Here is a 13,119-nt window from a genome sequence, read left to right on the forward strand (position 1 = left end):
AGGGCAAACGTGGTGTGGATCATGGGCTCCAACTAGTGCACAGTGCTCCTCTCTTCGAGCCATTCTGGCCACAGTCCGTGACTAAGAACTAGAATTGCTACCTGACAAGTAATTAGTCAATGAGAGAAGATTATAATCGTGAGAAAATAGGTTGATTACAAGTACAAAACGTAAAGGGGTCGATATGATTCCATGCCGTTCGTTGTCTCGGGGTAACCAGCTGGTCTGGTGAAATCGCTTTATTCCCAGAACTCCCAGGATCTGATGGTATCTATAGTTAAGAAACTAGCTATTATATAGTTGAAAATGAACTGAAAGGTAACTAATTACCTAATGCAGGTCAGAAATTCTCCTTATCAAACTGTCCATTGCAGATCATATATATCCAGTAAACATTACAGCCCCCATGTGCAGAACCATATGCAATCTCAGAAAGACAGACGAAATGGAATTTATTAGATGCCTATGAGTCTTTCATGGCACTCTCCACATGATTATGGTATCCTGGAGTGCTTAATATCTAACAATAAGGCAGTTTGAATCAGCACTCAAATTCACTCCTATAAATTGAACCCTAAAACGTGAAATTCCCTACCATTAGTGAATTTTGTCGGAATATACCCATACGTATTGTATCTGTTTCATTCATTCATTCACTATGCAATTCTGGTGCAACCAGTTAGAAGATAAATAGCCCCTACCGCACCTCTCTCCTCTGAGATAGAAGAATCTTTCCACGCATCTTTGTCTTCTCCCCTTCGTGGATCTCTCTCCCTGGAGTCCAACAGGTTTATTCCTCTGACAATGCCAATAATATTTATATAGATACAAGACGACTACCTGCCATACATCATCGATTCTCTCCATCGATCCATGCCAGTGGTTGACACAACGCCATTGCTTTGCGGCATACATATCTTTTCTCATCCTCCATCCTCCATCCATCTGCTCTATATACGCTCAACATTTCTAACACAGTGTTAAGCCCTGTCAATTTCGACAAGCCAGAGGTCCCTGCAGCGACAGCTCTATTGCGATCGAGTTACTCATCTCTCTGGTAATTATTCCTTACCCATGATCACCAGGGCTCTACTATCCACGAACACTATCAATATCTCAATCTGGCGGAGAAGATTCATTTCGAGAGTAAAAAAAAATCTGATCCTACTTCTTCTTATCCTTACTTCCTCTAACGTCGTACGGCAATGTGAGAGAGTGGGACAAAATGTGTGTGATTTACTGGAAAGTTTATGCGGCAGCGGAGCATTTTGCCAATGAATAGACCGCACTTCAAGCTTCTCTAGAAAGCGTTCCTTCGGAATGGGTTGTCTCTCTATGTTTCGGACAAGCGAGGGAGCGAGACTGGGTGTCAATTCAGCGAAAAACGGTATTCTCCTGCAATCAATGTTGTATTGTGTTGTGTGGATTGGTTAACAATTTACACACAGCAGGAGAAGCACTGGTTAATGCACATATCAAACACAATTGCAGCAACCAGGAGCTTCATCAACACCCGGACGCTGCGATGATGTTAGACAGCTTAATTGTTATTAACGGGACTCCTCTGCGTCTCGAATTTGACAAATATTTCCTCGAAGCAGCCATAGCTCTATCCTGTCACAAGTCGAATTGAATGGCGATCAATCAAGGAGCGGACATCGACCTTTTCCAACGTGCATACCGACAGGTCGCACCTGATGTCTGTAGACCCAACGCTCGAGGTAGAGACATCCGCATTCGCTCCTAGAGGTGTCTCGCGCACGCATTCCGACAGAGATGTTTCACTAGATCTGTGTTGACGTTGATGACGCCCTTACACAATACGGGCCACTAAACAAGATCTAGGTTAATTGCTTCAGCAAGTGGAAATTGCAGCAGCCATCACATAGGGAAATGCGGACTCCCTATCGATCCTTGATACCCACGATGCCGACACGGAGTGGACGTTCATACTCTGCTCCCCCATCGTCAACAGCAGATGTTCCCTACACCTGCAGCACGAGGACCACCCTGGGTGGGTGAACGAAACATTTGACAAAAACAACATTATCATCCGCAAGTACTTGAATCCACAGGTATACATCGTGAATACCCAACCATTTTTTTGTCTTTTCTTTTCTTTTCGTCCTGTGGATTCATTCTGAATTATGGCTGATTCCAGAAGTCAAGTTGAGAGAGATATAGGCAAATGCAGGAGGCCGCGGAGATGATCGGATGGATCATGGACGAAAAAAGAACACTGGTCAGATCCTTTATCAGCTAGTCGGTAAGTCTATAGAATAGATAGAACTTTGCAGTATACATACAGCATACATTTGATATGCTCCATGACACAGAACTGACAGATGAGTATAGGCATCTCTTGTTCAAAAGAAGTAAGTTCCCCCTTCCACCTTGGCAAGGATGTTCGTGATGCAGACTTTTGCAGTGTCCTCCAAGAACTTCGTGAGTCTCGTCCTACATACTTCTCAAGGGTTGTATATTGATCCTTCTGTGAGAACAACGTCACTGACGCCCCGGCATTTCCCCAGTTGCCCACTGATAGATGCATGTGCAGGAAGGCCACTGGGGGGAAGAACACCCTCACCTGGAAGCGACAAAAGCAAGGCTGCAGCGATATGTGAAGCAGGTTTGTTCAAGTTGCGATTTACTTGACCGCTTCTGCTGCTGAAGGCCTTCTTTCTTAAATCCTTGCACGCCTCCACCATGTTCGTGTTCGCGGTGTCCTTATGGACACATTGGTGTAAGTGCTCGCAAAGGCCTTACCTACTTGCAAGCTGACTTTGCAAGATTCCGATCTCGTGGGACGAAATCTACAGTATGTACTGTACATATATCTAGTCTTTGCTTCCTTTGATCGCAACTACATCAAGTACCTCATCTCGAAAAGTAAAACTTCAAGTCGACAGTCGTTGCGCTTCTTGAGATGTGTCCATCAGTATGTCTAGTCCATGGTTCATCACCAACCATGAGCAGATGAATCCTCGTCGTACTTTGGCGATAGTAGCCTTCTCATATGGTCATATGATTTGGCAGCCTACACCTGCTTTGGCTGTTACCCGAGACATTACCTAGGTACATTCAGAACTACTATTTCCTCTATTGAACCTCAACCGTTCAACCCACGCTTGTGGGTGATATCGCGGTTAACAGGACCCAGATGTGTGGAATGGTCTTCAGCAACCATTCTTCCTATCGCCGACATCTGCAAACCGAACACCCAGGTGCAGTTACCAACCCAACGCGAGTCAACAGTAAACGCTCGATCAGTCTGGAGCGGATTATTATTGCGGGAACAATTTGAATGGAAGGGAGAAATTTGCGTTGGAAAGTGGATTGCTCAATCAGAGCATACAGACGCAGCAGCATGTGAGGACATCGCTCGTAATGGTCAGTGGAAGATTCAACGACCGACCACATGCGACCCCTCCTGGAAACTCGTCCATTTGGTGTAGGGTTTACCCGATTTGTGAGGAGGACAGCAATTTACGACTGATTCGAGGCTTATGCATCAGCAGCACATGGAATTTCGACATGATGAACTTCTGGCCAATGAGAATTGGATTCGCCGACTGTTCACTGAGAAAAGCAGCATTGGACTACTCAGAATCACCAATTACGGCACCAATCGACAATAAATATGCACACATGATGTATTTAACATTCGCTGGTTGGAAGTTTCTCACGGACTACGAAAGATGGTAGTTCAGCTTGCCGGAAAGGAAGAGAGAGGACTATCATCTCTGAAATGTCAGCTTGGAATGGCCGTAGAAGAAACTACACTGGTGGTTTTACTACCTTGACCGATTCAGATCCGTCTGAAATGCCCCCTGCAATTCCGCGTGTCTTCAGCAGTCTGAGCCCAAGCCTATCTGATATAAGGTACTATCGACGATACTCCGAGCAAGCGTGGTAAGCAGCAGATCGGCCAGATTGGATGGACAAAAAAAATAAACCCATATACTGTATGTATGTGCATTTACAGTACATGTTGATATCAGCCCTTAGGCTTGGTAAAGAGTTCCTATTTCCATGCCATACCCAGGAGCTTAGCGCAGATTGTAAGTAAGTGCTTCTTCTTGGCTGCCCATAATATTACTTTTGAATCAGTTTCGAATGATTGGCTAAGTTAAGACTGCTGCAACGATCCTGGCGCATGCGAATACTTCGACTTGTTTGACTGCGAGAAGCAGGCTAACTGATTAGAAATCAGTTATTATCAGATTATTGGTTTTTAACTGTTTTTTTTTTTTGAAAAAAAAAATTCAAGACTCCAATTGGATCATGCGTTTCTGCGCGCAAAAGTCAAGCCCAACAGATCATTCGACTCCTGTCAGGTCGTCACCAGTTTCGGAGGATTCCTCGACAAGAGTTACCATATGTCTGGCTTCACAATGGCATTTATGATCGAAAACTGCTTTGAAGCAGCATTATTATCGAGTCTGCGGCGGACGCTCCAGCTAGGATTGTAGCCCTTTACACCTCCTGGTGTAACGTGTCATGTTGTGAAGCTGGTATCGCATGGGAGACTCGTATGTGTGTATGCAAGGTCATGACTGACTTCAGTTTACCGCAGCTTATCACCATAGCGCTGATGGACAACAAATTCGACCATTGAGACAATGCTCCGCTGTCTTGTTGTCGGAACAATACGAGTCAAATTGGGCGAATATGCTACCTGACATTCGCTCGGGCATACAACGTCCTTGCCAACTCTGCAACTGGCACTACCCCCTTCTTCTACTTGCTCTAGCCACAGCTGCTGGAAAGTTCTATATAATTGCTAAGCAATTGATGATCTGACGTCAGAATGAATCACCCCGGTTTTGACAAGCCGCTGATCAAGCTTGCCGAGGTCACATATCTAGATATGAAGACTACCACACCGAAGGAAATTTGAGAAACAGATCCAGGCTTTGGAGAATAAGCAGCAGGAGGAGATTCTCGAGGTCCTCCAAACCAAAGTCTAGGATCCAACATCCACACGGTTAGCAAGGTCATCGACATGTTCTATGAACTGTACTTTGGCAACCAAAGCACCTTATTATAAGCTCCGGATGATTGCAACCTTTCTCCGGCACTAATCGATAATTATATTGCGGATCTGAGCTTCACTGGCAAGGAGATCTGCGAGGAATGGCTGGTACTATTGCCGCAAGCAGTCTTTGGCCAAACTCGGGGTTTAATTAGCTGTGGCTCCTTTCCATCTGTGATGAACAGCCCTGGGTTCTTGAAATAGCGAGAAGACAGACATCTTGTCACGCTATCTTGGACGCCTTTGACTTAGCTCAAGCATGAATGTCCATTACCTTTGATTGATGCCAAGCACTAAACCCCCCAAACTTCCTGACGAGAAAAGTCTATCTACATCAGACTCGCTCGAAATTCGGGCTCAGCTGGATACACTACTCCTGGATGGATCTAGCAAGCTCTGGCCACTGTATATATACTGGTCCATACCTCATAATTCGTCGTATTGGTGCCTTGCGCATATGACATTGATATTTGCCCGCTGAGCGAGTGGCGAATCGACCCTATTATCTTCCTTATCCATCTCCAACAGTACCACCCAGAAGACGAATACCCACACCAGGGCCTGTCTCGGAGCCTACTGTAGTTAGAAGAATACAAGCATCATCCATCCATCATACAGACCATGATCTTCTTGCTCATCTCTAGATCTAGGTCTGGATTGGGCTCTATATGATCATTATATCCTCGTCTCAAGTGTCATTCACTAGCCCAGTATATAACAAAGTCAGTAAGTAGGGTTTACCCATTATTGTCGTGAGGGGGGAGAACAACAATTTAGAGATTTCGGGCCTGTGGCACACATCAAAAGCAATGCCTGGAATATCCTCTCCTCTTTTTTTTTTTCGAGATAGTGAAGGTTAATAAATAAGTATTCGTTTCGTCGACGTTTTTTTTTCTTTTTTAACTCAGCTCTTTCTTCTCCAGGATGGAAGAGGAGCTACCTGATGGACTGACCAAAGAGCAAAGCACATGTCATCATGCACCAGACATGCATGCTAGTTGAGTCTCATCAAACCGTCATGGATCCTAAGAGGAAGCGAAGCATATGCTCTCTGTGCCTATCTTCCACATGCCTCTTAGGAATGGATAGGCTTGGTAGTAGCTTTTCTACTTCTAATGTATAGTCGATAGATGAAGCATTATACAAGACCTCAATTTGAAGTTATAAGTTCAATTCAATTTCCACCTCCTTCCTTGTCCACATAGGATTTGGATTTGATCCCTAACACTATCTATCTAGATCTACCTACTGGGGGGGCGCAGGTGCAGTGGGATATTATTACCCTGGATACGAGTTTCACTACACTAGCTTCTCGATGTGGAAGAACAGACAGCTATTCTAGAAAGTGTTGTTGTTACTTGTATATAATTATCCTCTATTACTGGATACAAGTGGAGGGAGATACTGCGTCAGGTGCGTCAGGATTCAAGAATAAAGCCCCCTTCTTGACTGACATCAACATTCATTATTCTTGCATCTATGGTATATCCACATCTATATCATCTATATCATATATAGAAAATGACATAGCTCTAATAATAAATACTACATGTCCATACAACATCATATGCAATCATGCAAAAAGAAAAACGACAGGTTTATGAAGTCTCCACATGATCGGCGTATCCCGGCCCAGCCGTACGCTTCTCCTGAGCCCCAGCCTCCAGGTCAGCCAGGGTAGCAACACCAGGCTTCCCGTCGGCAACATCCCGCACGTCGCAGAAGTTGACCGACGGCACGAAACCCGGCGACTGCCAGGCCTTCGACACCTTGGCGTACAGCTCGTCCACCTGCTCCAGCGTCAGACCCTTGGTCTCGTAGATGAAGCAGTAGACGAAGAGGATGCAGATGAAGCAGCAGCCGCCCCAGATGAAGAACACCTTGGACTGCAGGTCTGCGTTGCCGGGCCCGCTGTTGACCATGTACGGCGTTGCATATGCGATCGCCCAGTTGAGCAGCCAGTTCGTCGCCGTTGTGATGGAGAGGCAGCGGGCACGCGCCTTCAGCGGGAACAGCTCGCCTGTCACCACCCAGGCGACCGGCCCCCAGGAGCTGGCGAAGAAGAAGATGTACAGACAGACAAAAGCGATGAGGACCTTGTTGGCCACGACGGACGATGCGGCCGTGCCGACGATGGCCACAATCAGCTGCGACACGCACATTCCCACTGCGCCGAACAGCAGCAGCGGCCGGCGGCCCCATTTCTCGACCATGTACAGCCCGGGGAACGTGGACGCCACGTTGATGATGCTGGTGATGAGGGTGATGACGAAGGAGTTCTGGATGCCGGAGTTCTCGAAGAACGATGTGCCGTAGTAGACTGATACAGTTAGTCGAAATATGACAAATTAAGTGATATTGCGACAGTTGACGTGGGTGTAACTTACAGATGAAATTGACACCCGCCAGCTGCTGCAGCGCTTGCACCGCACAACCCGTTGCAAGACGCTTTCCCAGCGTGCCCCGAAGAATCTCGACATACGACGCCTTGCCCAGGCTGAGTTCGTACTCGTGGTTGGCCTGGATCTCCGCCAACTCCGCCGTCAAGGCCGGATTGTCGATGTCCATGCGGCGGAGACGGGCGAGCGACTTGGCGGCCTCCTCGGGTTTGCCCTTCTTGATCAGGAAGCGTGGCGTCTCAGGCAGGATGAGCATGCCGGTGATCAGGATCAGAGCCCAGGCGAATTGAATAGCGACAGGGATGCGGTAGCAGCCCGTGTCGTTGCGATTCTTGGTCGCGTTGTTGACGATGGCGGCCAGCAAGAGACCGATGGTGATGGCAAGCTGGTAGCAGCCGACGATGGTGCCTCGGATCCACTTGGGGGAGCTGTAATCAATTAGCCGGTGAATTCAAACGGATGAATTCAAAACGTCAGGGGAAGCCTACGTCTCAGATTGATAGAGAGGGACTAGAGAAGTCAGTATTTATATATCCTTATATACTACCATCTTATAGGTTCACTCACTCGTTGCAGAGAGCAGACCAACCCCGAGCCCGGCAAAGAATCGACCGGCCACAAACAGCGGAATGGCAGTGGCGGCGGTCTGCAGGGCAACACCAAAGCAGAAAACGAAGCACTCCAGGATCATGGAGATGCGACGGCCGAAGAAATCGGCAATCGGGGCCGAAAACAGGGCGCCAAAGAAGGTCCCTGCGGATAGCAGAGACACAATCTCGGACGACTGTGCAGAGGTCACGTCAGGCAGGCCATCGTCGGGGTTGATGTAGCCGGTCGAGAAGAGACGGCGCCAGTATTTCATGGCCAGGATGCCGCTGATGGTGCCGGTATCATATCTAATATCATTAGCATGACGTCTGATTCGTTTACTATCAGCTGCTTACTCACCCAAAGAGCACACCTCCAAAGGCAACGAAGCAGCCGATGAGGATGGCAGGGGCTGCCGACCCGACGGCGTCGTCGGGCTTTTTGAGCATAAAGCCCATGTTGCAGAATATTTAGACAGATAAATACTAAATGCCAATGGAGGAAGTGCCGATATAGGAAGCGGAGGAAGCGGAGGAAGTGCAGAGGGCAAGATCAACTGCCTGTAAGAGATAAGAAGCAAAACCCCAGGTCAGAGCAAACGGGGATAGCCAGGCTTTTGTACCTGCATCTCCTCAACCGCATACGGAGAAAAGGCTGGGGTTTCGCTGGGGGAGCGTTCTCCGCCATTTTGCCCCGCTGGAGAGCGTGTGACCACGCGAAATGAGGAGAAAACGGGGAATCGTCTGGTGCCTTCGTCAGGCCGGCCGTACGTTGTATGTAATTTTTTTTTCTTCATACCGGGTCCAGTGGATCCTCAACCACCGACTGGGCCATTGTCGACAGTGCTAACTGCTAATTATGGAGAGTAGAGTTTGACTGAGGCAAAACCGTGGCAAAGTTGGATACAGCTAGCATGAAACAAGTGGAGCGTTGACGAGCATGGGTGCTGGTGGTGGTGGTTGTTTTCGGGAGTCCGAGTCCGTTGACGTCCGTTGACTCCGTTCCCGGCGAGGAGAGTGGACGAAGATGCATGAGGATCCCGACGGCGGCGTCGCCGATCCCCCGAATGGATGCCGAGAACGGGAGGATCGCCGTCTGTTTATCCCGATCGGCAAGGCACACGTGACCCGGTTGCGAGTCTCGGCACGGCGGAATTCGACAACTGCTGTACCCCGTATAGGCCAGCAGCGATGAATTAACTCTGAATTAAATCAGTAAGAAAAAATGATGATAATAATAAATAAAAAATGAAAATCGAGTTCTTCATGTTTCCTCCCTCACTTGTTTCTTTTCTTTTCTTTCTGTTTTCTACAGACTGAAACCGATCCACGGAAGAGAGAGAGAAAAGCTCCATCCATCCGACCGGGTAAGACTCATTATTAGTTACCATACCAATGGGTCCGGTACGGTACCTGTACTGGTACCTTAGATTCCTTCCCTATCGGGATCATATCTAATCTAGTCAGTCATAAGAGGACTGCTGATTGGTTGACTACCCCGATATTACGCCGGTGGGTCGCCGAGATACTGAGCTCCGTTATACCCGTTATGCATGATTATGGAGTATAATATCAGTCTGATTTTTGCGTGCAGTATCTACTATCGCGTATCTCGCTTGGGCCTTTTCCCCCCTTTTTATTACGACACAATGACGTACGTGCACAGGACAAAGCACGTTGGGTCCATTTCTCCAGCTCCAGTTCAGCTCGGTCCAGACTCTGGACACAGTCTCCAGCCTCCAGACTCCAGCCTCCAGCCTAAGGATTTTTACAGGTACGGAGTACGGAGTAATAAAAATGAAATGACTTGCTGGAAATCAAGGACAGAATTCCAGAACTCGACACTCACTCCACAGCTCCAGGTTTCAGGTTGATTATTCGTGATTGAGATTACTCCCCATGATTAATTCTTCTAGAAGACTTGTCTGTAGTACGTACGGAGTATTACCGAGGTACCTAAGGCAGCTACACTGATCTATTCCAGTCCGGTCCTAGACTACGAGCTGGTGGCTTCTAGAAGTGTTCCAGGCAATTGGACAGTTGGAGTAAGATGAGCTTCATCCGCTTCAATCGGAATGGCCCTATTCCTTTTCTTTGGTTCCCTTCAGCCAATGACATCATCCGACGACCATTCCTCCAAGCCAGCTTCTGTTTCAGTGAAAAAAAAAAGACCAGTCTTGGCTAACTCGACCAACGACTCGTTCCACCTTTTCTTTCCAACGGCAGTCAGAAGGTACGGAGTATGTATGTACGGCACATACAAGTCGCCGTTGACGTGGCCAGGAAAGAAAGAAAGCAAACGTCAATCAATCGATTAATTTCCTCGGTATATCCATATATCTATCTCTCCGGCGTGGGAGACCATATAAACGTATAAACCCAGTCTCTGGCGCGTAAATCGTCTTTAGACCCGTGTAAAGACCGCCAGACAGTTGGAGGAAGTGCTTGAGGTGCTCATGTATAGTATAGGATAGTATCTTTAAGAACTCATAGCTCTGTCTTAAAAAAAAAAAAGAAGTGAGGCCAGTAGACCGGTAGACAATATCTTTGATGTCTCTCTATTATCAGTCAACCCATCGAAACTATAGAACAGCAAGTTCGTAGTATAGTGTCATAGCATATTTACTTGAATTTTACGTATTATACATCTGAGATGTGTATCAGTGCCAAGTAGTCCTAGGTGGTAGCCAAACAAATACCCGAGACAAAAAAAAAAGGTGAAGGAGATGGAAGCTGATCAGCCACATCTATTTTTTGGGCTCAAAATCATCCTGGTTTGTCATCTTCTTAATCTTTTCTAATCATCGTCATCTTTCTCTCTAGTATACTAGGAGTTCTAGTTGTAGTCAAAATTCAATCCTTTCATCGTCTTCGTTGACAATTGTGCATAATTGTTTCGGGACGAGACGACGAGACAACGTCTAGAGGTTTGTAGATAGGCAGGAATACTCATTTCGAACCCCTGGAGTTGGGTTTATTTTGCACCACTAGAATTATTTACACCATGTACCTAATTAATTCTATGGACTTCTCTAGTTAAGCTAGTACCAGTGAGCCTTGACAGTTTCAATAGTATGGTTCTCACTGTGCCGCCAGTGACTTGACGGGTAGGTAGGGAGTCTAAATAAATTCTTGTTCTTTTTTGTATAACATTTTTTTTTAACTTGTTAGGGTAGATAGTTAAAGAAGAGAAAGAGATCAAGTCAAGCAAGTTTGCACTTATAGGATTTGCAGAATAAATATATCTGTGTAAGGTTGAGCGTTTGTTTGGTTGTCTTTTCGATAGATAGATAGAGTTGTTAGTTATTATTTCATACTGATTAATAATATACGTGATATAGTTACCTAAAGAGGATGGAGTTGAACGTATTCCATCAATTGCACAGAAGTAAGTGGTCAGTAGATAGATATAGTGATGGAGTGATAGAGTAATACAATTCCCTCTGGAGGGAGGGTCAACAGAAGAAATATTTTTGTTAGAAAATATCCAATTCAATTTATCAGAGAGGCATAGATCAGATTTTAGATACTTGTTTCAATATAGTTTTGATCAAAGTAATATTAACCCTTATCAACTTATATCTATCTATGTACAGTACGTCTGTAGAGCTAAACTCGCCTGCATAAAAATTTCCTGATCTGGCAAACAGTTTTGGCAGGTACAGCAGAAAATTTAAATATACGAATGAATGAGCTTTATTTCTCGACAAGATGAGAGACGCATGAGTACGTATCACTGGCGCTTATATTCCGTAGCAAGTCTTCGATGAACACCCAGTGTACATTACATACAGTACAGACAGATCTTCGCATGTCACTCTCTAATATTACTTATGAGATGAGAGTGATCTCCTGATTCCTGCTCCAGACCGTTCCCTGCCTGGGTATGTCCCAGGCGCAACCGAGGATCCCTCCTCCTCTCCATCGCAAGATGATCTCAGCCTGTCTGATCTCCAACGGCAGCAGAAATCCACCCTTTGAGAGTGGGACGAGAAACAGTATCATCGGGAGGGGCTCTATGATCGCCATGGATGTGTTGACGTGGAAGAGGGGTCTTGAAGTTCTGAAAACACACAGCACGACAGGTTTGATCGCTGAGCCGGCCCAAGCATAGAGTCGCACCTGAAAGGCCTTGGAGTGAGTCCCCGTCATAGGTGGTTCTCCAGAGAATCGACGCGGATTGCGAGCAGCTAGTCTTGTCCCATAGATACTCGGCACCTTCGGCAATGGCTTTCTGAGCATTCCGCGAGACACCAGCTCCTGCATACTGCCTCAGATTGCCTGTTGATAAGTAGAACCCTGTGACGAATAGGGAACCACCGTCGAGGACGTCATTATAATTTCCCCAACCAACGATTCGGGGTACACGAGATGGTGTGATCATTGCTGGAAGCTCGTTGTCTGTCACGAGCGACAAGTCATGGATGAAACCAAATGGGAAAGGCACCAAATGCGATATCGGAGGGTCGTATGTAACTGTTATTGTTCCGACCTTCTGCCCATATCGCAATATAGAGTTAGTGATATACATAATAGCGAGCTTAGTGAGGCATTATTCAGAAAACACATACCCTCCTGGATCCTCCAGCCAACCACACCACCTTACCTAACGGCGAATTATTAACTGGTTGCCTCGGCATTACGGTTGCAGGTGTGCTTGGCTATCTTCCGACTGGCAAAAATCTTCTGAGTGCCGTCTTCGATTTGGCGATCCACTCCGCGAAGCGGAGCAATGGGCGACGACCTGTTTTGTGCAGTCTTACAAATGCATTGTAGACCGCCAGGGAGTCTGAGCTTGAGTCCGAGTGCCGCAGAGCTGGACAATTCATTTGGAACAGGTGCAATCGGAGTTCCACTCGAAATCCCATTTATGGTCGGCTCATGGGTGACAATATCGTAACCCAAACGCAGACAACCAAACTCGGTCACAAGTCCGTTCTTCCACGACTCTTCGATGTCTTTTTGCCTGTTGAAGAGAACCACTATAAACCCTGAAATAAAGACCCTGGCGCCAACAGAGGTGGGAAACATGGCGCGAAGAGTGTCAAGATCGCTTGGGTTCAGAAATCTGCGTGGGTTTATCACGCCGTTGATCGGG

General features: G+C 46.6%; 3 protein-coding genes across 3 annotated transcripts; all 3 read right to left on the reverse strand.

Moving 5' to 3' along the window:
* Nucleotides 1–6,633: 6,633 nt before the first annotated feature.
* Nucleotides 6,634–8,480, reverse strand: VTN77DRAFT_485 (uncharacterized protein; the record flags this gene model as incomplete). The annotated part of the gene is made up of 5 exons (XM_069420954.1): nt 6,634–7,355; nt 7,423–7,862; nt 7,923–7,944; nt 8,002–8,330; nt 8,383–8,480. 5 exons carry the CDS (start codon nt 8,478–8,480, stop codon nt 6,634–6,636), a joined length of 1,611 nt encoding a protein of 536 aa, XP_069280546.1.
* Nucleotides 8,481–8,874: 394 nt separating this feature from the next.
* Nucleotides 8,875–9,708, reverse strand: VTN77DRAFT_486 (uncharacterized protein; the record flags this gene model as incomplete). The annotated part of the gene is made up of 2 exons (XM_069420965.1): nt 8,875–9,223; nt 9,680–9,708. The coding sequence occupies 2 exons, from the start codon at nt 9,706–9,708 to the stop codon at nt 8,875–8,877; spliced, it is 378 nt and encodes a 125-aa protein (XP_069280547.1).
* Nucleotides 9,709–11,958: 2,250 nt separating this feature from the next.
* Nucleotides 11,959–13,052, reverse strand: VTN77DRAFT_487 (uncharacterized protein; the record flags this gene model as incomplete). Its single annotated transcript, XM_069420976.1, has 2 exons — nt 11,959–12,497; nt 12,785–13,052. The coding sequence occupies 2 exons, from the start codon at nt 13,050–13,052 to the stop codon at nt 11,959–11,961; spliced, it is 807 nt and encodes a 268-aa protein (XP_069280548.1).
* Between the last annotated feature and the right edge of the window lie 67 nt (nt 13,053–13,119).

Source organism: Rasamsonia byssochlamydoides (assembly GCF_041956645.1).
Source record: "Rasamsonia byssochlamydoides strain NRRL 3658 unplaced genomic scaffold VTN77scaffold_10, whole genome shotgun sequence".
In the NCBI taxonomy this organism is placed as follows: Eukaryota; Fungi; Ascomycota; class Eurotiomycetes; order Eurotiales; family Trichocomaceae; genus Rasamsonia; species Rasamsonia byssochlamydoides.